At 40.8% G+C, this 27,522-nt stretch overlaps 1 protein-coding gene across 2 annotated transcripts; it reads left to right on the plus strand.

Annotated features, from left to right (window-relative positions):
- The first annotated feature begins 1,634 nt into the window (after nucleotides 1-1,634).
- Nucleotides 1,635-23,885, plus strand: LOC124117831 (peroxidase mlt-7-like). 2 transcript variants are annotated; one of them, XM_048393518.1, is made up of 14 exons: nucleotides 1,635-2,091; nucleotides 2,122-2,766; nucleotides 6,431-6,560; nucleotides 7,181-7,419; nucleotides 9,493-9,672; nucleotides 12,109-12,193; nucleotides 13,371-13,480; nucleotides 14,097-14,198; nucleotides 14,568-14,660; nucleotides 16,865-17,177; nucleotides 18,698-19,102; nucleotides 19,960-20,129; nucleotides 22,047-22,149; nucleotides 23,607-23,885. In XM_048393518.1, exons 1-14 carry the CDS (start codon nucleotides 1,938-1,940, stop codon nucleotides 23,797-23,799), a joined length of 2,922 nt encoding a protein of 973 aa, XP_048249475.1. In that variant the 5' UTR covers nucleotides 1,635-1,937; the 3' UTR covers nucleotides 23,800-23,885. The 2 variants fall into 2 exon arrangements, with proteins under 2 accessions (XP_048249475.1, XP_048249474.1); XM_048393517.1 differs by having other exon boundaries at nucleotides 1,635-2,766.
- The last annotated feature ends 3,637 nt before the right edge of the window (nucleotides 23,886-27,522 follow it).

Here is a 27,522-nt window from a genome sequence, read left to right on the forward strand (position 1 = left end):
ACACACACACACACACACACACACACACACACACACACACACACACACACACACACACACATGAAACAATCACATACACACACCCCACAATGGACATGTGTGCGTCTGTGCGTGTCTTGTGTGGATACATGTGTGGTGTGGATAAACACATGGACTACTCAAACTACTCAAAAGAAGTTAAAGAACATCCGATTCTTTCATATTACTGTCGTTAATTTGTCATGGAGTGTTCTACAACTTCTTTTGAGTGGTATATATCCTTGGCTCAGGGCTCCCATGTCCTTGTCAGCATGTTCGCAAAACGCGCCATCGATTGATAAAATGCTCGTTCAGGACCCAACGAAAGTGTAAAGAGCCTTGTACCATGCATTGTAAAAACCGAGGCGCACGTGCCACATCAGCAGGACACACTCCAAGTGCACCACGCACACTGTCCTCGCACTGTTCAAATGCAAAGAGTTCTCGTTTAATTGGCAAATATCTTCCAGGAAAGAATGTTTTGTCAAATCATAAAAAAACATGGGGATGTATGTTTGAGAAAGTAGGGATGTGTGTTAGGTTAGAGCATATTCTCGTACATGTAACTCTCGGTTCGTGAGTGTTTATAATTCACGATCCGAACTATGTTCCTGTTCATCATGTTGAGTGAGTGAGTTTGGTTTTACGCCGCTTTTATCAATATTCCAGCAATATCACGGCGGGGGACACCAGAAATGGGCTTCACACATTGTACCCATGTCGGGAATCGAACCCGGGTCTTCGGCGTGACGAGCGAACGCTTTAACCACTAGGCTACCCGACCGCCCCTCACCATGTTGAGATGTAAATGTTCATTCGTTTGCAACAATCTCTTGTTCGGGCAAAGAGAATTGCATAAAAACTGTGATGTTTATTTATTTTCCTCTGTTCTCTACGTACTCAATAACTTGCACTCAACTCATTACTTGACAAAGAAATACATTAATTTTGAATAAAAGCTTTTGTAAGACCAATTAAAAAAACTATTTCAATCGCTTAAAAAAATCTGCTTTGCCGATGAAGTATAAATAAGTGGATTACAACACTAGAAATATATCTTTGTAGTTATAATAGCAATTTCCTACGCGTGTAAGCACCTCGATAAATCAAGGCAAATATTCGGCGCCAGTGGACTTCGTGTTCGACCAAAATATTTATTCCAAAGCTTTCATCTTTGTCAGTGCATTTTTTAATGTTTTAAATTTAACAAGCCACCCAAAAATGCTTAATTCCCGTTGATTAGGAGCACAGTTCCAAACGTTTAGCAATTTCGGATGGCTCTCTTTTGACATAAAACATGGGAAAATGGAAGTTTTATACCCAAGAAGTCCAACCGATGCTTAGTACCTGTTGATGTAAACTGCATTCGGTTGTAAACGTTTAGCAACTAATTATATGTACTGTCGCGTATATAATAAACCCGTTCCATCAACATTTGTACTTAGTAGCTTCTGTTCAAACATCCGTTGTTTGTAGAAGTCCTCATTGACATGCCGAGCCACTACGGGAAGTGTGTGTTGACGTTGCCGGATGGTTTTGTAGTTACGTCGTCGTGTTATGGCACACACATGTACTATTTGACAGGGGCGGCGAAGTGTAAACAGATCCTCTACCATGCAGCAGGGTGCAGTTTGCAAGGAAACTGTGACATTACCATGTGACGGAGGTTACAATGACTGTCGGGTTGACATGAGCATAAAATAGGTGTCCACGTAACGTGTTCTCCCATTTGGATTACACAGACGTTGGCGAGGCTTGTGTGGGAACGTTGTTCCTAACACGCACGTTTGGACTATTAATGCTAATTCAGTTACCCTGCTACTTAAAGCGTCGACCGGATTGTGGGAGTTGATTTCTGTGTTGCACCGCAGCAAACCGTTACTTCATTCCGGTATTTTAGGGATATTCTCAGTGTGTCAATGAAGGATCACGTTCTAGTGTTGGTGGTGGCTGTGCTGGCTCTGCTGGGGCTGGACACGGTTCGGGCATTCTACTTTAGTCAGAACGAACAAGGTCAGATGAATCAGGGTCAAATGGGTCAAGGTCAGTTTGGTCAGAATCAGAACGGTCAAGGTCAGTTTGGTCAGGATCAGAACGGTCAAGGTCAGTTTGGTCAGGATCAGAACGGTCAAGGTCAGTTTGGTCAGGATCAGAACGGTCAAGGTCAGTTTGGACAGGACCAGAACGGTCAGGGTCAGGGGGGACAGGGTTGGATAGACCAAGGTCAGTTTGGACAGGATCAGAACGGTCAGGGTCAGGGTGGGAGGGGTCAAGGACAGTTCGTACAGGACCAGGACAGTCAAGGTCAGGGTAGAACGGGTCAAGGTTATTTTGGACAGGATCAGAACGGTCAAGGTCAGAGGGGACAGGGTGGGACCGACCGAGGTCAATCAGGACCAAACCAAAATCAGAATTATCAAAACTTTTTTAACCAGTATCAGAATAGGGAGGTCGTAGATCTTGGCCAGATAGGACAAACCGTCAATCTTGATCAGATCAGTCAGCAACTGAGTGGACAGGGCCTGGATCTTGGACAGCTAACGCAGAGCCTCAATGGTCAGAATGGAAATATCCAAAATGGCCGTTACGTCAACACTCAAATCGTCAGAGGAGAATTAACACAAATCCCCGGAACCAACGCTTTTGCCATAATTGTAAACAACCCAGGGATGAATGTGATGATCCAGAACATGGCCATCACTGCAGTGACCACCATCCAGAAGTGGGATATGATGTTCTTCCTGGCAGGTAAAGATGTTGTTTTGTTTCATCCTGCATGTAAAAAAGAAAGATTGAAATTCGTGAGATTTAGAAAACTGTATCGAAGGCATTCTTGTTTTTCTTTTGGTACAATGTAGAATTTCATAATAATATATAACAAAAAAATAAATAATTGTTACGACATATCACAGATGGAAATTTGAACTTGTTTTGATGACTAAATCAGATGAATTTTACTTGTTCAGAATACAATGTGATTCATTTACTGTTATCGAATGGTTCTCAAACAAAAAAAAGAGTTGGACGTTTTGATCTGAAACATGTGTTGATAGTAAATGTACAATATATACAATATTAGTAGTTACATATGTCACATGGCCCGTGAAGATCAGGGTAGATAAAGGTCTTCAGCAACCCATGCTTGCCGTAAGAGGCGACTATGCTTGTCGTATGAGGCGACTAACGGGATCAGGTGGTCAGGCTTGGTGACTTGGTTGATGCATGTCATGGTAAAAATGTAATATACAATCAAGTAATAGAATCACCAGAAACCACAGATGGTATAGTGGAGACTGTTCCTAGATATATTCTAAAGGTTGGAAACTTTGGGTCTTATTTACAATGTCTTCCGAATACTACAAGTCAGATTATGTATGAACAATTCTCAGTGATATTAGATGATAACATTAACAAAACCATTGACAAACTATCTGAAATTATGATTCACAGTGCTCTACGTGGAGGAGCTTATGATACAGCATCTAAGCAAACTAGAAGATCACAACCTCCTTGGTTTGATGAAGACTGTGTTCAATTCAAATCAGAGAAATATAGACTACTGAACAAGTTCAGAAAATATAACTGTGCGCTAAATTTGCAAAAATACATTGATGCAAAGGCAGATTTTTAAATGTGCTGTGAAAGAAAGAAGAAAATCTATAATATGAAAATGAGTGATGCGATATATGCAGCTGCAAAGTATAATGACTGCAAGAGATTCTGGGATACACTTAAACGTGCACTACAAAACAAGAACTCTAGTAATACAATATCACCTGACGTTTGGCCATTCCTATTTTAAAACTTTATTGAACCCTGCAACTACAGAAGATTGTTCTGAATTTGATCTTTCGGTTTCCCAATTCCTTGATAACCATTCTTGTGAAAATTGTAGTATATATTTTAGTAATGATTTATCAGACGAAATCATTGCATACGAGATAGAAGAAGCCATTTCCAATCTAAAACTCGGTAAAGCACCTGGAGAGGACGGATTACCTTCAGAGTTTTTTAAGTGTGCGGGACCGTTTCTCATTCCCTTTTTGAAATTACTATTTAACAAAGTATTAAATACAGGTATTTTCTCTTCTTCGTGGAACTTAGGTATGATTATCTCGTTATACAAATCTGGAAAAAAGGCGGACCCAAATAATTACGGAGGTATTTCTCTTTAAATGTTACTGCCAAGTTATTCACTTTTGTGTTAGAAAAAAGGTTGAGAACATGGATGGAAATTAATGATTATATAACGGAATCTCAAGCCTGTTTTGGGTCTAACTATTCTACCATAGATAATATGTACATTTATAGTCATTGTGCTCGAAATATATATGCAAACCGAAGGGACGTTTTTACTGTGCTTTCGTTGATTTTAAGAAAGCCCTCGATTTTGTGGATAGGCAAAAGCTACTGTATCTACTTGTAATCAAGGGTTCCCATGGGAAAATGTTTAATGTTCAGCAAAGTATGTATTCATCAGTAAAAGCATATATAATGACTGACAAGGGTAAAACAGATTGTTTTTCAACGTCCCGAGGTGTGAGACAGGGTTGCATTTTGAGTCCTGTTTTGTTAATTTTCTTTATCAATGAACTTGTTATTGAAATTCATAAACAATGTAATTATGGTATATTTGTCCATGAAGATATTGTTGATATTATGATGCTTTTGTTTGCTGATGATATTGTAATGTTTTCATTTGCAGTAAGCGGTTTACAAAAACAATTAAATGTATTACAGTCATTTTGTTTGAAATGGGGACTGGAGGTAAATTTAAATAAAACGAACATAATGGTCTTTAGAAATGGTGGTATTGTTGCCAAAAGGGAAAAGTGGACTTATGGAAATGCTTCGGTCAAGGTGAAACTTACTATAAATATAATATTAATGTGGTCAGTACCATGTAAACAACTTGCTATTCAAGCTTCAAAAGCATGTATGCCTGTGTATAAATTGTTTAAACAAAATAAGTATAAATCATTTTCAACAGTATGAAATATTTTTTTATTGTAATATTGCACTAATATTACTGTATGGTTCTGAATTATGGGGAACAAAATAGTATGCTGCCATCGAAATAGTACATACCTCATACTTTAAACGCTTTTTGGGTATTGGAAAATATGCCTCAAATAAAGCAATTCTTAGTGAACTTGGGCGCTGCAATATCTTTGTGCATAGCCAAGTAAGAGTAGTTAAATACTGGATAAGGTTACTAAAAATGGAAGAATGTAGATATCCTCTTCAATGTTATAAATTGTTAAAGCAGTTGGATGATAAACAAAACTGGGTATCTGAAGTAAGAAATCTATTATTTACATGTGGTTTTTCTTTTGTGTGGATTGCACAGGATATTGGAAACATTCAAGTATTTATGGGAATATTTAAGCAGCGAGTGAAAGATATATTTGCACAAAACTGGAACGAAACTGTTTCCTCTTCGCATTATCTTAGTAAATTATAGTAAACTAAAGATATATCTTCAACGGGAACTGTATTTACTCTGTCTTACGAGACAAGTCATTAATAAGATCGTTTTGTAAATTTAGAATCTCATCACATAATTTTAATGTAAATATGTGTCGTAAATCGAAAGATATTGATGCTGTCAACAGTGTTTGTACCAATTGTGACAGAGATAAAATTGAAGAAGAATTCCATGTCTTATTTAAGTGTAACAAGTATTCCAAGTTAAGATCTACAAATATCCACTTCTTGAATAATGACTATAAATCTGAAATGTTAATGATCAATATTATCAACTCACAAAATAGACATGTTATCTTTTCAGTGGCTACTTATATAAAGCATGTTTTTTCTATCAGATTCAAGAAGATGTAATTTCTGTATATGCACGTGACATCATATTATGAGTTAGTATCAATTGTACTTTAGGCCATATGGCCATAATACTGAATAAACCTGTCTGTCTGTATACCAATTGCGTTGATCGATGCTCATGATATCAATCACTATATTGTCTCGTCCAGACTCGATTATTTACAGACCGCCGTCATATAGCTAGAATATTGCTGAGTGCGGCGTTAAAAACAAAGAAAGAAACAAACAAACATATGTCACTAACGTGGTGAAAAGCATTTTACAAGCTTACAATTCACGAATGTTCATCTCGTAAAATCTCATACACTCCGCAAGTGACACATGTCTCGAATTTATCATCACGTGTTTACGGTGAATTAGATCTACCGCCTGTGGTCTCGGCACGGTAACTCCAGATGTGAACAGGGTTAGTTGTTATAACGTCACAAGCAGATGACGTCATATGAAACACGTAACATGTTGTGAATTGGCCAGAATGTATTCAATCTTGTATGTTTGATAACTTTGTGTACACTTAGCCATGGCAATACGGACATTCGCTGTTGAGTGAATAGGCGGTTGATATCAACAGGTGTTGACACAATGGAATCGTCATCAACTACAGCGATGAAAGCGATGTTCACGCCGAGTAAGGAGAAGGCGGTTCAGATTGGAAAGGAGGGGAGAGTCAAGAATGTTCTCATGAATCAACTTATTGATGTGTGAGTTGGATGTTAAACAATAAATGTTCGATAACACCCTTTTCCTGATTTATTTTGCAAGGTCCCTTTTGAGGTGTTTTATTGATAAAACGTAATGACCAATTTCACCTTAGAATTTACGTCTATTCATGGATGTTTTGTCAGATAAAATATGGCTAAATATTACAAGATGCAAAATATCAACTATTTGAAAAAAATGCAATCCTCCGTCAGGTCCTCACCTTTAACCACTACACCCGAAGAGTTAGTGAGTGAGTTATACACCGATGTGAACAGTATGTCGGTTATATCACGACGTGTCACTTAATTTAGGAGGCAACCCAAAGTGACACAAGTAAAAAACGTTGACCTTATTTTATGAAATCTATGAACATGTTACTGACAATCAAAGGTAGCCTAGTGGTTAAAGCATTCGTTCGTCACGCCGAAGACCCGGGTTCGATTCCCAACATGGGCACAATGTGTGAAGCCCATGTCTGGTGTCCCCCGCCGTGATATTTCTGAAATATTGCTAAAAGCGGCGTAAAACCATACTCACTCACTCACTATGGCCTCTAACGACACAGATGAGACCATATGAGTCCACAGGGAGGTGTCATTCTACATTGAAATGCTTCCAGGCTCAATGTTACCAAGATTGCGATGGCGAGTGTCATGGACTCCCTGCTAGGACAACTAGGGGTCGCGGTGAAGGGACTGGAAACAGATGATGACAACTGTGACCAGTTCATCAACATCGACTGTGATTCCTCCTCTCCGTATCGGACCATGGACGGCAGCTGTAACAACCTCAGGAAGCCGCTGTGGGGTAGAGCCTTTATTCCCTTCAGGAGGTTCCTGGAGCCGGCTTACGACGATGGTAAGAATCGAGATACATTACATCTTTGCTGATATCTTAAGAGTCTGGTACATACATATAAAAAGTAAAATAAACGTTGGATGATGACTAAATACAATATACAATTGTTAATTATTCAAGACGACATTTTTGTCTAATGTTTGATTCGTATACTGATACTCCCAATCCGTATCTTCCTTCCCTCCTGAAATTAGGTTATCAGAGACTACTTTTCAGAACATAAGACAAACCCTTACCTGGAGATCTCGCGTCCAGCGAGCTCATCCTGCTTTCCATGACTTCATTGAAAACGTTCACCGTGTACACACATTGTCCTATCATGCAGAATAGCGGTTTCATATAGGAGCCATTATAGTACTGTCAGTTCTGGCCATCGTGACCGCGGACACAGCTAATATAAGGTTATAAAGAACCCAGTCTGTGAGGAATGGTAGTGTTGATGTTCATGTGAATAACGGACCCGGTCTCTGAGAAATGGTATTGTTGATGTTCATGTGAATATCGGACCCAGTCTGTGAGGAATGGTAGTGTTGATGTTCATGTGAATAACAAACCCAGTCTGTGAGGAATGGTAGTGTTGATGTTCATGTGAATAACGGACCCGGTCTCTGAGGAATGGTATTGTTGATGTTCATTTGAATATCGGACCCAGTCTGTGAGGAATGGTAGTGTTGATGTTCATGTGAATAACAAACCCAGTCTGTGAGGAATGGTAGTGTTGATGTTCATGTGAATATCGAACCCAGTCTGTGAGGAATGGTAGTGTTGATGTTCCTGTGAATTACGAACCCGGTCTCTGAGGAATGGTAGTGTTGATGTTCATGTGAATATCGAACCCAGTCTGTGAGGAATGGTAGTGTTGATGTTCATGTGAATAACGAACCCAGTCTGTGAGGAATGGTAGTGTTGATGTTCATGTGAATAACGAACCCAGTCTGTAAGGAATGGTAGTGTTGATGTTCATGTGAATAACAAACCAAGTCTGTGGGGAATGGTAGTGTTGTTGTTCATGTGAATAACGAACCCAGTCTGTGAGGAATGGTAGTGTTGATGTTCATGTGAATAACGGACCCAGTCTGTAAGGAATGGTAGTGTTGATGTTCATGTGAATAACAAACCCAGTCTGTGGGGAATGGTAGTGTTGATGTTCATGTGAATAACGAACCCAGTCTGTGAGGAATGGTAGTGTTGATGTTCATGTGCATAACAAACCCAGTCTGTGAGGAATGGTAGTGTTGATGTTCATGTGAATAACGAACCCAGTCTTTGAGGAATGGTAGTGTTGATGTTCATGTGAATAACAAACCCAGTCTGTGAGGAATGGTAGTGTTGATGTTCATGTAAATAACGGACCCAGTCTGTGAGGAATGGTAGTGTTGATGTTCATGTAAATAACGGACCCAGTCTGTGAGGAATGGTTGTGTTCATGTTCATGTGAATAACGGACCCAGTCTGTGAGGAATGGTAGTGTTGATGTTCATGTGAAGAACGAGCCCATCTGTGAGGAATGGTAGTGTTGATGTTCATGTGAATAACGGACCAAGTCTGTGAGGAATGGTAGTGTTGATGTTCATGTGAATATCGAATCCAGTCTGTAAGGAATGGTAGTGTTGATGTTCCTGTGAATAACGAACCCAGTCTCTGAGGAATGGTAGTGTTGATGTTCCTGTGAATAACGGACCCAGTTTATGAGGAACGGTAGTGTTGATGTTCATGTGAATAACGAACCTATTCTGTGAGGAATGGTAGGAATGTCTGTCTGCATATTTGTGAGAAAAACACGATTGCAGAAGTTGCAGAGTTCAGGATCTTCTCTCCACCACACTGGATGACAGCATTTACATTAAAGGAGACAAAATACTTTTTTCTGTTTCCTTTTAGAAGATCAAAATATTTTGGCGATTAGAGACAAACATCTGGATGGTAGTAAAAGTATGTATGTCCAGGCCGAAGATATAATGCGGGCATCAAGAATGAAGCGTTCATAAAATGTCTAAAACATTGTTAAAAACTTTAAGGATATGTTTGACAGCGTCTTTCACAAATTGGGAATTTATGTCTTCTGTACTTCAGGTGTGTCATCTCCGAGGCAAACTGCTGAGAGTGGTAACCCGCTGGCGAGTGCAAGAGAAGTGAGTTTCACGGTCCACGAATCTGATGAGAAAATTGGTGTCCAGAATGCAGCGTCGCACTTGTTGATGCAGTGGGGACAGTTTCTTGATCACGACATCACCAGCACCCCCATACAGTCAGGTGAATATAATCCGCCCCTAAATACATCGCTGATTTTCAGTGATCCATTCATATAATTTACACCGCTATTTTGCCTTTTACGCTAAATGGAATCTGTTTCGGTGGATAATCAAGACTGGTTATTCCCTTTCACTGACATTTTATATTTACCGTTAGTTTCTGACAAGTGAAAGGTTGAGTAAATCATTAGTCAATGAATACATGTATACTCCGTCCCTAAATACATGACCACACAGCACCCCCATACAGTCAATGAATACATGTATACTCCGTCCCTAAATACATGACCTCACAGCACCCCCATACAGTCAGGTGAATACATGTATACTCTGTCCCTTAATACACGACATTACAGCACCCCCATACAGTCAGGTGAATACTTGTATACTCCGTCCCTAAATACACGACATTACAGCACCCCCATACAGTCAGGTGAATACATGTATACTCTGTCCCTAAATTCACGACCTCACAGCACCCCCATACAGTCAGGTGAATACATGTATACTCCGTCCCTAAATACACGACATTACAGCACCCCCATACAGTCAGGTGAATACATGTATACTCCGTCCCTAAATACACGACATCACAGCACCCCCCTACAGTCAGGTGAATACATGTATACTCCGTCCCTAAAATACACGACATCACAGCACCCCCATACAGTCAGGTGAATACATGTATACTCCGTCCCTAAATACACGACATCACAGCACCCCCATACAGTCAGGTGAATACATGTATACTCCGTCCCTAAATACACGACATCACAGCACCCCCCTACAGTCAGGTGAATACATGTATACTCCGTCCCTAAAATACACGACATCACAGCACCCCCATACAGTCAGGTGAATACATGTATACTCCGTCCCTAAATACACGACATCACAGCACCCCCATACAGTCAGGTGAATACATGTATACTCCGTCCCTAAATACACGACATCACAGCACCCCCATACAGTCAGGTGAATACATGTATACCCCGTCCCTAAATACACGACATCATAGAACCCCGATACAGTCAGGTGAATACATGTATACTCCGTCCCTAAATACACGACATCACAGCACCCACATACAGTCAGGTGAATACATGTATACTCCGTCCCTAAATACACGACATCACAGCACCCCCATACAGTCAGGTGAATACATGTATACCCCGTCCCTAAATACATGACATCATAGAACCCCCATACAGTCAGGTGAATACTTGTATACCCCGTCCCTTAATACACGACATCATAGAACCCCCGTACAGTCAGGTGAATACATGTATACTCCGTCCCTTAATACACGACATCATAGAACCCCATACAGTCAGGTGAATACATGTATACTCCGTCCTTAAATACACGGCATCACAGCACCGCCATACAGTCAGGTTAGTACATGTATACTCCGTCCCTAAATACACGACATCACAACACCCCATACAGTCAGGTGAATACATGTATACTCCGTCCCTAAATACACGTTCCGAAGCCGCGTCATACCAAAAGACGTTAAAAGATGGGTACTTGTTTTTACCCTGTCTGGCGCTCGGCATTAAGGGGCTAAAACAAGGACTGGTCGGCTCGGAGTCAGTATTCTGTGTCTGAGTGGGGTATTCATGTTAAACTGCGGCATTGTATCTCAGTGTGCTAGCACTATAAATCGGCAGCCACACACACACACACACACACACACACACACACACACACACACACACACACACACACACACACACACACACACACACACACACACACACACACACACACACACACACACACACACACACACACACACACACACACTCATACATACACATGCATGCACGTCGCTATATAAGTGCAATAATCTTGGACGCGACGTTAAGCCCCATTTCACCTCACCAGCCTAAATACACGACATCACAGCACCCCCATACAGTTAGGTGAATGCATGTATACTCCGTCCTTAAAGCATCCTCGACTCCGTGGGTATTGTACCACAGGTTCACACCGTATAAGTATAATTATGTAGAGTTATCTGTAACTATACTTTTATCAGGCTCTGATTTGACTATAACAAGACTGTAACTAGCCTAGCAAAATTGTAGCCAGTCTGTAGCCAGGTTGAAACAAGACAGTAACCAGGCAATAACTTGGCTGAAAAAGTCTCACAAAACATGGCAGTACCCAGACTGTAACTAGGCTGGAATGACACAGTATTACAACACTAACAATGTTTTAATCAGATTGAAACCAAACTGTAGCCTAGCTGTAACCTTAACAAGGCTGTAGCAATACTGTAACTATATTTTCAGTGCTGAGGAAGGGATGGGTTTGTTTACATACCCTGACAGCGCTTACCTATCACAGCTTGGTGGAGTGGGATCAGTCAAAACAGACTTATATACAGCTGTATTGTTTAATCATGTAATATAATAATCATGTGTGTCAGGTGTCGATGGGTCCCATGTCAGATGTTGTACAGAGGACCTCAGTGAAGAAAGCAGGGCCAAGATCAACATGAATCCTGAAGACAGGTACACAGTCATCGTACACTCTGCCTTTGTAGACACATAGAGCCTCAGTCACACAGACAATGCGACCGCGATGCAACCTCCTTGTGACCAAAATATTTGACAATCGCAATGAGGTTTCAGGGGTCTCTGAAAGGTTTCACTCACTGAGTTCGCTACAAGGTTTCAGAGCCGTCGCAAAACCCATTCGGGGATGAAAAATTGAACATGGACAAAAACTGGCAGCGAACGATTTGGTCGCTCGGAGGTTTGATTGGTCTCCAAGAGGTCCCCAATTGGTGTTATTTTAATCGCAGATTGGTTTCCACTGTGACGGCGATCGGTTTCGTCTACTCGTCGACTCTTTGCAACCTTGTGGCGACCTATCGGTGATTGATCAGTGATGAGGCGGTGATCGACCGGCACTTCATCGGTGACAATTTGCAAAGAAATGATTTGATTCAGAAAAGCATCCTTTTTATATGCATTATGCTTTGATCGGTGATCGATCGACTAGTCACCGACCGGTCCCCTTTCATACCGCATCGTATCTGCGGTGAACAGATGCCGATCAATCACTGACAAGTTGCAAAACCTATCGCTGATTGATCGGCGATCATACCCTAATTCCAAATATGGGCAGAAGTAGTTGCACCGGTCTCAGAGATCGCCAGTCAGTTGCAAAAGAAATCAGTCGCCAAGAGGTTGCATCGCGGTCGCTTTGTCTGTGTGCCTGTAGCTTTACATCGTTAGGGTTTCGACACTCCTTCATTGAAACACGTTTGTATGGACAGAGTCAAATGGACTGGACAATAGTGGATCACTCTCTTTGTCGACATTAAGAATGATGATGCATTTTTGAGTGTTGTATTGTAGATGTGGGAGGGTAAGTGGGGTTTAACAACGCCTTCAAGAATACCTTTCACATACAGAGCGACGTCACAGAACAAGAACTGTATGGCATGATTCTGAAGCAATACACCGTTCTGCATCATCACTGTTGTTGCTCTGTACATGCGTGCTTCTATTTGTTACCAAACTGAAAACGTGCGTATGAATATATATATATATATATCTACGTTGTAGTTGTTTTAGCTTCGGGAATGAAATATCTATCGGTGGTATTGAAGAACATTTTATGCTACAGAAACTCGACCATTACCCTTGTATCTTTATTCATGTTGTATCAATTGTCTTGCAGAGATATCTGCTTCCCCATCACCATCCCGGAGAATGACCCTATGTTCAAGGCCAGGACATGTATGAGTTTTGTCAGGTCAATCCAGGTGTCCAACACCGAGTGTAAACTAGGTAGGTCATGCTTGTTTACAGGACTTTACCCCCCCCCCCCCCCAGCCCCCCCCCCCCCCAAGCCCCACACACTCACACACCCCACCAGCAACATAATATGATAGGTCAAATTTCAACTCATTAGTACAGCTTTTAGTTTATTCTTTTAATGAAGCTTCTACCCGTGAAAATCCGGGTTAGAATAGGTCTTCGGGAACCCATGCTAGCCGTGAAAAGCGACTATAACTTGAGTCTGGACCGAACAAAAGTATACTACTTGGTAGAATTCATCTCAACAACACGTTGACATATTCACCAAGACGATCCAGGTTAGAATTGGTTTTCAGGAACACATGTTTGTCGTAAGTGGCGAATAATGGGATCGGGATTTTCTGAGAATACACATGTGTACTTGAGAAGTCTTTGACAGCTGAAGCAATACGTGCTCATAATAGTTGTAAGAATAGGAGAGTATGCAATTTTTTACTGAATATATTTTATACTGGATATAATCTGTTGACACGTTATGGTTTAAGGTACTAAGTATTATTTGGTTGCAAAGGATAATCAGAATTCTCTCGCAAGTCTGGTTTATTTCAGTATGCAATTTGAAATAATATGCCTCAATATATTTCAGCTCCAGCAGAACAATTAAACCAGATTACAGCTTACATCGACGGCTCTATGATCTACGGCTCTTCCTTGGCTGAAATGAGGATTTTAAGAGCCTTTGATCGAGGTAAATGGCCTATTTTGAATATACATGTATCACTGTGTAAATATTCACAGGTGTTTTTTACAAAACATTATTAGAATCAATATATGTAAAAGGGACCCTGGAACTGTGGACTCGTTTTGCTCCTGAACCTACACTTAATTGTATATATATATATATAATTATATATAATGGTTCCAAACATTTCCAAAATTGACGCATCAGTGACCAAATCGTTAATCGCCTCCGCTTTTAGCATATATTTCTTGTTATTATGGAAAAGGTTTTGTCACTTTTATTCCCTTTAACTTTTTTTTACCGTTATTGTTCCTTATCGTATCAAGGACACTTTAAAACCAGTGTCCATCTTACTGAAAAAGTGTCTGTTTCAAGGCCTGCTAAAGACGTCACCCAATGACCTACTACCAGAAGACACAGAACCAAGTTGTCGTAAAACCAGTGAGAAGGATTACTGCTTCAAGGCTGGTAGGTCCGACTTCAAAGTGACATTTATCTATGACTGTTCCCATTAACTCAGGCATCGAGAATCTGGCAGTGACAAGCTGGATCAGATATAGTTTGACCAGAAATTACTGAGAACGAAATCATTGTAAATTATAGATTTATTAAGATTTAACAAGAGATACATTTGTCCAGCAAACACTGCTAACCTAAAGCTACAAAACAGCAAACTGTTCAATATTTTGTCAGGCTACCTCTTCTCCTAAACACGCTTCAATGCGCCGAGGCATACTGCCTATTAAGGAAGTGAGAAAATCATGAGTCATGCTGTCCCAAGATCTCATCACCTCTGGTTTCATATGACATATAATTTTTTGACTGATATTGTCCTTCGTGATTCCCCAAATATTTTCATTTGGGTTCAAGTCTGGACTGTAGCTGGGCCATTCCAGGAGTGTAACATTTTGCTCGTTAACCATTCCTGAGAATGCTTCGCCCTATGTTAGGTGGATAATTGTCTTTGCTAGAATACCCGCCCATCAACGTACAAAACATGTGGTGTTGGAATATGTCCCTGTAGCATACTAGTATCAGTGTACACTGCAATGAGGCATGTTACCTGTATATACACATAACGGCGTGGCATCAGACACAGACACAGACACACCACACATGAAAATTAGGACTGTGCTTTGAACGCCAAAGTAAATTGGCTGTACCTTGGTCCACAAATTTATACAGTTAGGATAAAGTCACACTGAACTTTCAATTGAGAACATAACATTGACCAAATTGAAATAGTGTCTGGTCAGGCACCGAGATGGGTTATTAGTGTTCAGAAGATATTTCCGACCACAGTTTATGATAATTATTTTGACTTATATGGTGATACACCGATATATTGGAATAACATAATGATTACTTTTAAGTAACCTGATTTTGTCATGTTGGCGTTAGCATGAAGTTCGTTAGGACGCCTCCAGACACGTCTCAATCTCATTAAAATGATATCTAAGTTCTCGCTGCCGCTTAACAAAGATCTGAGGACATACCATTACGAGTCACGTCAGAACGACCTACTGAAACGACTAACAAGAAGTCGACATCAGCCAATTAGAAAGCAGCTTTCTCGAGCTTTACGGCACTCGTTTCAACCTAGCGACTTCTATTCCCGACTACGCTTACAAATATGTTGACACAGTTCTCGATTAAAATTTTGAAAACTGAACAAACGAACATTTCGGAATGTCTAATATATGTTTGCGATTGTATGGCCACGAACTGTGCAACGCCTCCTCCGTTCAAATTTTTTAACAGACGGAAGCGAGAGACAGACGACAATTTTGACGGAATCAGTCGTAGGGGTCGGAAGTGTCGTTCGGAATACCCCGTGTAAACGATTTCGAGGTTGCATGATTAGAAATCACATTCCGACTGTCACTTTCATGATCTGGTAAGCGACGCTTTGATTGGTCGGATGAAAGGTCGTTCTGACGTGACCCGTAATGGGATGTTCTAAGATCTTTGTATAGCGATAGCGAGAACTAAGATGTGATTTTAATGAGATTGGACACGTCTTCGCCCATCCAGAAAGTCTAGGGTGAATCTGGACTCATCTGAAAACACGAGACATTCGGCGACATTGATATCTGGTTGGCAAGTGCCGATTTGTGGTGGCCTGGTCAGTGGCCTTGCGCAAGTGACTAGCGATTTGATTGGCTGTTTGGTCTCGACATCTGATTCGCCTATCCTGGACTTGAGTTGTTGAACAAGGGCACTCTGTTGTGCGGGGCTATCATTAACATTTTGTGTTTGGAAAACTTGTCCCAAATTCTGCAAATCACAGACTGAGACACATTGCACATATTGGCTATCCCTCAGGTGTTCATCACAATGTAGACGACGTATGCCCAAATCTGGTCACAAATACTGCAATAAAGCAAGAGTAGAGAGCTTACGTGTTACTGTGGACAATGAAAATCAACAATTTTAATAGATCATAGAGATTTGACGACCCAGTCAAAATCAAGAATGCCCCCCTTCCCCGTGGATGTTACATGGTCTACATGCAATCTTTCTGGTGTCTTTGGGCGTTAGGTATTGGTTCCAGTAGTCAAGAATATTCTGACGACCGATCATAACTTTTACATTTCATGATCCCCTACTTCTTTTAGAAAGCATATAATAGAAAACGGACATTGTTCAACAGATCCTAATCCAATCTACAGGTGACACCCGCGTTAACGAACAGATGGCCTTGGCGACCCTCCACACAATCTGGGTCAGGGAACACAACCGGATGGCGAAGGAACTCAGCAGCATCAACCCTTCCTGGGATGACGAGAGGCTGTTCCAGGAAACCAGGAAGATCGTGGGCGCCAAAATACAGCACATAACCTATAAAGAGTTCCTCAGGAAAATTCTCAACGGCCCCGTTCTTAATCAGTTCGACATCAACCCCAAACTTGTTGGCTTCCAAGACAAGTACAATCCCAATGTAGATGCCAGTATAAGGAATGCATTTGCTACTTCCGCTTACAGGTAAAAGCTCTCATTATACAGAATGGTGCAGGATGAAATAATAAATACAAAAGATAAAAATAAATAAAACAGATAAGATCAGATAAAAAAACAATAACACAATAAAGTTAAATAAAATAAATAAATATATGTATAACAAAATAAAAGTGATATATACATACAGACGCTAATCCGTGACATGGAATGCAGTCTTATATTTGTTTTACATCGATATATCAGCCTGCACCTCTGATGTGGAAGTTTCTATTTATAAACTTTATTATAACCAGGACATACGCTCATGTATAAGGAATAGTTTTTGAAGTCATTCATGGGAAATGCTAGAAATTATTATTATTATTTGGAATATGTAATAATAAATGTTATTTTTTTGTTCTTGAAAATTATTCATTTACTGAAATGTGTAACCGCATCTGAGAGATTTACAGAATATAAATGTCTTTAAATGTCTATATATATGAGATGTGCTTTCGCTGTTGCTTGTGCGAAAATGACAAGGCAACAGTATTGGGATCCAAAATATTATTTGTTTTTGTTCGACATTTGGTATATTTTCTCAATTTATTTTGACATATTGTCGTCAGATAGATAAGTCCACTTCGGTTATGCTTTGGATTGTAAATCTTCGAAAAGACACCCGGGAAAAGTAGCTCGATATCGTGTTTTATCCTCTACGTATTGACTGCAGGTTGGGACACACCTTGGGGAAAGTAGCTCGAAGTCATGTTTTTCCCTCTACTTATTGACTGCAGGTTGGGGCACACCTTGGGAAAAGTAGCTCGAAGCCGTGTTTTTTCCTCTACTTATTGACTGCAGGTTGGGACACACCTTGGGGAAAGTAGCTCGATGTCGTGTTTTTTCCTCTACTTATTGACTGCAGGTTGGGACACACCTTGGGGAAAGTAGCTCGATGTCGTGTTTTTTCCTCTACTTATTGACTGCCGGATGGGGCACACCTTGGGGAAAGTAGCTCGAAGTCGTGTTTTATCCTCTACGTATTGACTGCAGGTTGGGGCACACCTTGGGAAAAGTAGCTCGATGTCGTGTTTTATCCTCTACGTATTGACTGCAGGTTGGGACACACCTTGGGAAAAGTAGCTCAATGTCGTGTTTTATCCTCTACGTATTGACTGCAGGTTGGAACACACCTTGGGGAAAGTAGCTCGAAGCCGTGTTTTATCCTCTACTTATTGACTGCCGGTTGGGGCACACCTTTCGGAAAGTAGCTCGAAGTCGAGTTTTATCCTCTACGTATTGACTGCAGGTTGGGGCACACCTTGGGGAAAGTAGCTCGAAGTCGTGTTTTATCCTCTACTTATTGACTGCAGGTTGGGACACACCTTGGGGAAAGTAGCTCGAAGTCGTGTTTTATCTTCTACGTATTGACTGCAGGTTGGGGCACACCTTGAGGAAAGTAGCTCGAAGTCGTGTTTTATCCTCTACGTATTGACTGCAGGTTGGGACACACCTTGGGGAAAGTAGCTCGAAGCCGTGTTTTATCCTCTACTTATTGACTGCAGGTTCGGACACACCTTGGTGAGGACAATGTTTTCCAAGATGAATCAGCGCTATCAAGGACATGAGGATATGATGCTCAGTCGGAGTTTCGGCAACACCTCCCAGATCATAGAGGACAATGGTGATGGCGTTAACAAAATAGTCCGTGGTCTTGTCACAGATAACCTCAATAAGTTTGACCGTTACATGAGTCCGCAGCTAACTCAGCATCTGTTTGAAGATGGCGTTGGCCATAAACTTGACCTCGCGGCACTCAACATCCAGAGAGGCCGCGACCACGGGTTGCCTAGCTACAATCAATGGCGGAGGTGGTGTCAACTTCCGGTGGCTGGTAGTTTCAGCAGCGGCCGGGGTGGACTTGTGGATCTTCCTGAAGATGCTATAGACAAGCTGAGAAGTGTTTACGAGTAAGTAGATTCGATACCTAGGATTGACACGTTCTTATGTATCTCACATCAAAATATGTCAGAGAGCATTCAGGTGACCTATCAGTACAGTGAAACACAGAAGTAAGCTACATTCTGGCGACCTATCAGTCTAGTACAGCACAACACAGAAGTAAGCTACATTCTGGCGACCTATCAGTCTAGTACAGTACAACACAGAAGTAAGCTACATTTTGGCGACCTATCAGTCTAGTACAGTACAACACAGAAGTAAGCTTCATTCTGGTGACCTATCAGTACAGTACAGCACAGAAGTAAGCTACACATAGTGCATGCTGGTGACCTATCAGTACAGTACAGCACAGAAGTAAGCTACATTCTGGTGACCTATCAGTACAGTTCATCTCAGAATTAGGCTACACATAGTGCATTCTGGTGACCTATCAGTACAGTACAGCACAGAAGTAAGCTCCGCATAGTAATATTCTGCTGGCCAATCCGCACAGTGCAATACAAAGGTAAGTTACGCATAGGGACATACTGGTAGCCTAGCAGTACAGTACAACAGAAGTAAGCTACATTTTGGCGACCTATCAGTTCAGTGCAACACAGAAGAAATCTACACATAGTGCATTATAGTGACATATCGGCACAGTACAACACAGAAGTAAGCTACGTATTGTGATATTCTGCTGGTCAACCCGTACAGTGCAATACAAAAGTAAGTTACGCATAGTGACATACTGGTGACCTATCAGTAAAGTGAAACACAGAAATTAGTTACACATAGTGACATTCTAGTGTCCCACTTACTGTTGATAAACGTGTTCTGGTCCCATGTTATGGACAGAATGTGATGGTCTGTTTTCGATTCCTAGACACCCTGATGACATTGACCTGTTTGCTGGAGGCATGTCTGAGAATCCCATCAGAGGGGGGATAGTTGGTCCCACATTCTCCTGCATCCTGTCTCATCAATTCAAGGCTCTCAGGGTCGGCGACAGATTCTTTTATGATCGGGATGATAAAACGACGGGTTTTACAAAAGGTACGTTGGGTCGAGTGAGTAATGTTTAACGCCACCTTAAACAGTATTTCAAACGTACCGCGGCGGGTCTTTTTTGTGTGTGTTAGAACAAAGCCCCGAAAAGACGGTTTTTTGTCCGTAGTGATGGACCATCAACAAAAGCTGACAGAAACATGCTCTGTCTTAAGGGGGGCCCGGCTGGCCCAGTCGTCTAAGGCGCCGCGATTCGCTGTGCAGAGTTGCGTCCATTCGGCACGCCAGAAACCTATGATTATGTTTCTAGGTTTGTCAGCACCATACCCGTGCTCGTGGGTTTCACCGAAGTGGTAAACGTCTGAGACCTGCATCACTTCAGGCTTTCCTCCCACATTAAGCTGACACATCGTGATATAACTGTAATACTGTTAAAAGCGTCGTTAAACCCAACTCACTCACTCACTTAATCTGAAGATTTTGTGTGCACATAACTGCATAGTTTATAAATTAAAGTAAACATGCAAGTTACGAGGGTGAATCGAAATGTTCCTGACCGTTAAAAGAAAACAATTCAGAATCAAACTTGTTCACGCATTATACAATGTAATCTCCTGTGACATTAATTCACTTGTTCATGTGATGTACCATGTGATGGGTATGATTTGAGTATAGGAAAGAGATCAAACTCAGAAGGTGCTTGGTTAGGAGAGTAAGGAGCACGGGAAACATTTTGAAAGCTGTAGCCACTGACACTTCTATCTGTGCACAGGCGCGTTGTCCTGAAGTAGCTGCACACCTGACCGGAGCTTCATTCAACGTTCTTTCTTCATAGCTTCTCCCAAATGACGAAGGGCCGTGCCATGGTGTTGTCCAATGATTGTCTGACCTCGCTGCAGATAGCCAATCATGATTATCCCAGTACTTTCTAAGAAAACCGAAGCATAACTTCTTTGACTGAAGTTTTGTCTCAGGATCAACGTGATGGACCAATGTCTCATACCTGGTTACAATTCGTATACATATTTTATCTGGACTCTTCTGACATATGGACAAAAGGTCCCTGAATATGTTCAGCCGGATCAGCTTCTCTTCTGGTGTCAATATTCTGGGTGAATATCTTGTGAACAGCTTGCTCATGTGGAGTGTGTCAGTTAAGATGAACTGTACAGACCCAAACCTGATCCTCTGGCGCCAGCGATATTCTGCATTGTGACACGTCGGTCAGCAATGACAAGGTGGTGGACAACCCCCACTACAGTTTCAGCCGTGGCATGTTCAGGACGCCAGATTAGGTTCATCTTCTGTACATGGGCTTCTACCACCTCGCTTAAATTCAACAACCCATTTGTGAACAGTTGAATATGAAGGCCCACCACCACTCCCGCCAACCCCTACCCTGAGGGTGCTTTTGACACCTTTGTGCACTTCATCTGATTGCACGCCCATTTTCTTGCACGCTCTTATTCATCGTTTCCCATTTTTCTCCATTTCGCAGTTTTTCTCTCCCACGTCAGATACTTCAGTTGCCTTCTTGAAATAAGATGCAGTTATCAGCCCAAGAGATATATGCGTATTGCGTATAATGCGTATTGAACCATTACATTACACAAGAACTATCTGAGGACACAAACTTTATTTTTACCCTTGTACCCTGTGAAATATTATTCAGACACTGAAGTAATCAGTGTACGTTAATATTTACTTCAATGCTCCTAATTATGCAAACTATCAAAATGAATACGTTGTTGGCATATTACTCGTACTCTAGGTAAAACCCTGATTCATCTACCTAGAACAAGCCCATCAGTTATTTTATCAAAACAGATGTACTCAAATTCGGTAGACTGACCTTTGAAAAAGAAAATTTTCCTTCTAGTCAATGGCATTACCTAGTAGTAGTAACAGGACAATCTGAATGTGTGCATATTGTTTTGTATCACAGCAATATTGTATATTTTGCAGATCAAGTTAACGCCATCAAGGTGACCACCATTGCGAAGGTTCTGTGTGACAACACGGACATAGAGTCAATACAACCAGACGCATTCTTTGTTGTCAGGAACAAGTAAGTTGAAGTTTTAGAAATCAATAAATACGTTTCGAACTTATGATATCTAAAATGATTTCGTCACATGAAAGAATCGAATATGTGTTATCACTAATTCTATTTATTGATATCTAAAATACCAATAACATTATAGCAGCTTGCGGTGGAATAAATATGTAGTGTGTTTCAAATCCTGTTTTATTTAGTAAAAAATAGGACCTGTGAAGATACGGGTTAGAAATGGTCTTCAGCAACCCATGTTTATCGAAAGAGGCGACAAATGGGATCAGGTGACTTAGTTGATGCATGTCATCGTATCCCGATTGCGTAGATTGATGCTGGTGATGTGAATCACTGTGTTGTCTGGTCCAGACTCGATTAATTACAAACCGACGTCATATGGTTGGACTATCGTTGAGTGCGGCGTTAAACTAACATGGAAACAAACAAACAAACAAACAAACAAACCGTAAATAATGGAATCCTACTTATTTGACTGGATATTTCCTCTTACCCTTTGTCAAAGTTATGCGACATTGAAATAACACACCCGACTCACCTCAATCCCATGGATCATCTCGGCCATGGTTGTTAAGAATCAAGTCTGGAATTGGATTCACTAGTTTCGCTGACGATCTCGTTACATCACACAATATGTTTCTAGGTTTGTCGGCACCATACCCGTGCTCGTGGGTTTCACCGAAGTGGTAAACGTCTGAGACCTGCACCACTTCAGGCTTTCCTCCCACATTAAGCCGACATGCCGCGATATACTTGGAATACTGTTAAAAGCGTCGTTAAACCCAACTCACACACAATTTGGCGGCCCACGGTTACATAACTGGCGTTCAAAATCTAATTGACAATTGATTTTTTCTTATAACCGTGAAAAAAATGTTTTCTCAAAGTGTTGTGAAAACTGTATGAGGAGGGATTGTGATAATGAAAACCATTACTCCCTGAATGAGGGCCCCAATGTGGATTTAACATTTAACATACATGTACACAGCTATTCAGCTGCAGGTGGTGAGGAGTGAGGCAATACCTCTCATACAAAACTATCTTTTGTACGAATATATTTTAATTTAGCAATTTACTTCTTCTGTTGTGAAAAAATGTTCCTCACATTTACGAACTGAATCAATCGGGCGAACTGAGAAGGCAATAAACACAGATTTAACCGAAATACAATCGTTGTTGCGCAGCGGGGAATATCCAAACGGATGTGCCTTTAAACTCTTTGTGCTTTTCTAAATGGGAATTTATTCGGGATTTTGATTCGTTTGTTTCACCCCAGTTGCAATAGATTTTAATTTGTTTTTACCTTAGTACTCTGAAGTATCAATACTGTCGATCGGGCGATGTCTTTCTCGGTACGAAAACCCCAAAGAACTGAAAAAACAGACTGACCCATTGAGCGTGGGTAAAATGCCAACTTGTTGTTGATGATGATGATAATTATTATTATGTTGCAGGAATCAGCGGGTGAGCTGCGATCAGCTGACCCAGGCCCCGCTCGTTGCGTGGGCTGAGGACCCTGTTGTGAGGAGGCAGGGGTCTCAAGTATGGAGAATCAGCGACAAACTTGCTGTTACGAAGACGAGCGACAACTTCGACTGTTCAAAGAGCATTTATAGATTGTTTTCGAAGTACCTTTGTGAAAAGTAACATCGTACGACCAAGTGAAAACCATGATCTTGTGTTTTGAGGCATTTTCAAAATCGTCATTGTAATAAACGTGGATTTCGGAGAAATAGTTGTATTTTCTTGATGAGCGTGAGGTGATGATGTTCTGACTGAGTTCGAACGTCCTCACTGGCCATGTTAGTGATACCCAGTACATGAGGCTCTAAAGTATCATTCAGTCGAAGGGAGGCTACTCTTAGTACCTTCGTCACGCAAGCTCTCAAACCGATTTCTGACTGAGTCAATAATAGTTCAGTGTAGATGTGATTGTATTACTTGGTATTATTAAACGACGTTTCGATGCACATATATCGCACAGTGTCCCTCTTTATTTATCATTTAAGGAATTAAATAAAAAACTAAAACATAACAATATCTATAAACAAATAAAAATAGTCAATACACACTATAGCTCTTATTAATTAAATAATATCTATATTACGATTAAAACAATAACGCAGAGAATCTAAGATATCACGATGCACTATCTATCTATCTATCTATCTATCTATCTATATTCTATCATTTTCATAATATATATGTATGTATGTATGTATGTATGTATGTATGTATGTATGTATAGATAGATAGATAGATAGATAGATAGATAGATAGATAGATAGATAGATAGATAGATAGATAAAATACAAAAGTCCAAAGTTGAGCTGTATAAGTAAAGTTAGCTGATAAACAGATGTTGGACTCACGTGGCCTTTATTATTTTATTATATATTACATGTACACCGAGTGAACGTTTGCCTTATTATTATATATATATATATATATATATATATATATATATATATATATATATGTGTGTGTGTGTGTGTGTGTGTGTGTGTGTGTGTGGAATAATAGAATGTCCTTAATATATATTATTTATTATAGTTGAAGTCTCCTATATCCAACTATTACACTGACTACATACATAACAAAAACACATGCCAACAATTGAATACGTTGCGCAGTACGAGCTTGCAAAGAAAGTCAATGTATAGGTCAAGTCTGTGTTTAATGTTACCGTCTTGTTTAATGTCTTTCCGTGTCTTTTAAACTTGCGATCCAGTATGCCATGTTTGGCTGCCGCCGCTACAGAGACCGCAATTCTTTATGGTATCTAAGTTGTGTGGAATGTCTCAAAAATAGTTCTCTTGACCTCGTGACAGCCTCCGTGGTCTAGTGGTAGAGCGTCTGCCCGGAGAGCGGAAGGTCCGGGGTTCGAACACCAAACGCGTCATACCAAAAGACGTTAAAGATAGTACTTGTTGTTACCCTGCCTGGCGCTTGGCATTAAGGGGCTTAAACAAGGACTTGTAGGCTCGGAGTCAGTATACTGTGTCTGAGTGGGGTATTCCTGTAAATCTTGGCATGGTATCTCAGTTGGCTAGCACTATAAAATCGGCATTATACTCCGGGCACACATACACACACACGCACCCACGCACGCAAGCAAGTCGCTATATAAGTGCAATAATCCTAGATGCAAAGTTAAACCCCAGTTCACCTCTCCTAATGTTGAAAAGAACAAGACCTCCCACTTTCCACCTGCTGTACATACAGGTAAATTTGAGTCTAGACTGTTGACTGTAAATGAAGTAAGGGTTGAAGACATTTCTGCTGGCAGTACAAGCCACACACTCACGTGCATGCACGTCTCTATTAAAGTACAATACTCTTGCACGCAACGTTAAACCCCATTTCACCTCACTCACCTCTGTTACGCCCCTTTCCGTAACCTGCTATTCGGCTTGTCCCGGAATAACACGAGTTCGTCACGAATGGATATGGTAGTGTTGGCGTTGTCTAGGGGTATACAGGTTCTACTACACCAAATCAGAACCAGTTTGGACAGTGCGGTTTTCGTAGGGAGCCTTCAGTGGAGATCGAGAGATATCTGCAGGCTGTGATTGGAGGATATTCTGTAAGATTTTAATGTCTTTCAAATGTACATCCATCCAGTTATTAAAACTGACCAAGTTTTTCTATATTTAGTACTGTCTTTTTCAACATGATGACTTATGCTGAATGTGACCACAGCTATTTTCAAGTAGGTGACATTTGGTGCGAAACTGGGGGTGGTGTGTTTAGCTTCCTGTACTCGGAAAAGGAGTTGGCTAAGCTAGTCATTTTTTATGTTTTTATTGCTGCTCTAAGGCCAAAAATTATAACGTTACTATAGAAGTCTATGGGAAAACATTTGGTTGTGTGTAACCTGTATACTGATGTCACAGTCATTCAGTTATAAGAACATCTTCATTGATAAGTCAAGAATTGACATTTATAGTGATGGCGCCTGAGCACAAACACAAACTAAATTGTGTACAGTAGTGTGAACGATACATACAATCGGCTCCTAGCATATCAATTTAATCCTGACTCGGACAAGATTATCGCATTTATATGACGACGTGCATGCACCTGTCTAGTCTATACTAGTCCGGACTCATGCCGATTTTATAGCCTATACTAGTCCGTACTATTGCTAACAACAATTTCACGGCGGGGGACACCAGAAAAAGGTGCCCATGTGGGTAATCGAACCCGGGTCTTCGGCGTGACGAGCGAACGTTTCAACCACCGCTGCTACTCGAACTTCTGTATGGTCCCCGTGAGTGAAGAAACGTATAGCCTATGAAATCTTTTACTAAACACTCAATTTCTGATTTCATATTTAATGCACATTGGAGTTTGGTTCGAGACAAGATATTTGTTCGGTTACTGCTCCAAAACACGCAATTCTTTTCTGTGAAAGGGAGTGCAGAAAATGTTTGTTTCACTGTTTTGTTTATCAGGATATCGATTTCTTTTTCCATTAATTTTGTTGAAAAATAAAGTTAATCTGTCCCGGAATCATTATAGGGCCATACATTTGTTCCCAAACGCAAACTCTCCGAGTGCAAAGTTCCAAACGATTATCGTTCATGGTAAAATAATCCTGTTATCAGCTCGACTCCCACTCGACTCGTTTCAATCCAATAGGATGTCGGCCAGCACTGACAGGAATTCATAATGGAACGAGTTCGTGCACGTGATTATCACGTGACACAACACAACCCGGAGGCAGTCGTCAATCCAATATGAATGTTCAACCTGTTTGCTCAGTTTGCTTAGTCAGCAAATCAGAATGTATTCTAATTTCTGTTAAGCACAGAATTACCTGTCTCTACAACGATCGTCGTGTTATGCGAACGATATATAGAGGGATCTGGCGTTGCATCTTTACCTTTAAAAGTGCACATGTGTAGTAAGTGATTCAATCTGAAATAGTTCTACTCCTTTTCAAACATCAGTGGTCTGCTTTTTTAGATTCAATGATTGCTTTTCAGGATACTGCATCATTTATCGTCAGTCATTTCTTATTCTAACACGATACGTGCGGTTAACAACACATATAAAGTTGTCCTGATACAATTCCATGTCTTGTACCTCACAATTAAAAAACGATACACAACGACGGGTTTTAGGTAGCCACAATTCACCGAAGATACAATGTGCGAAACCGTTTCCTTGTGTCCCCTACCTCCTTCCTGCCCGCGCAACGTGATATTGTTTGAATGATGCTAAAGTCTACCCATACATTAATGCGATGGTTCAATGTCACTAGAGATGGCTAAACTCGGTATCTTGTTCTTCGCCGAGGCACATAATCCTTTACTAAAAGGGAGATATGAGATACTCATCACGTCGCACAACAGAAAGTCCTAT

Source organism: Haliotis rufescens, unplaced genomic scaffold (assembly GCF_023055435.1).
Source record: "Haliotis rufescens isolate VD_foot unplaced genomic scaffold, xgHalRufe1.0.p SCAF_12, whole genome shotgun sequence".
Taxonomy (NCBI): Eukaryota; Metazoa; Mollusca; class Gastropoda; order Lepetellida; family Haliotidae; genus Haliotis; species Haliotis rufescens.

What these genes read in the sequence shown, in the direction of transcription:
- LOC124117831 (XM_048393517.1), top strand. Translation starts at nt 1,938, where the DNA reads ATGAAGGATCACGTTCTAGTGTTGGTGGTGGCTGTGCTGGCTCTGCTG. An exon ending in TATGATGTTCTTCCTGGCAG is followed by an intron (nt 2,767 to 6,430) that starts GTAAAGATGTTG and finishes TGATATCAACAG; the next exon opens with GTGTTGACACAATGGAATCG. An exon ending in CAGCACCCCCATACAGTCAG is followed by an intron (nt 9,673 to 12,108) that starts GTGAATATAATC and finishes CATGTGTGTCAG; the next exon opens with GTGTCGATGGGTCCCATGTC.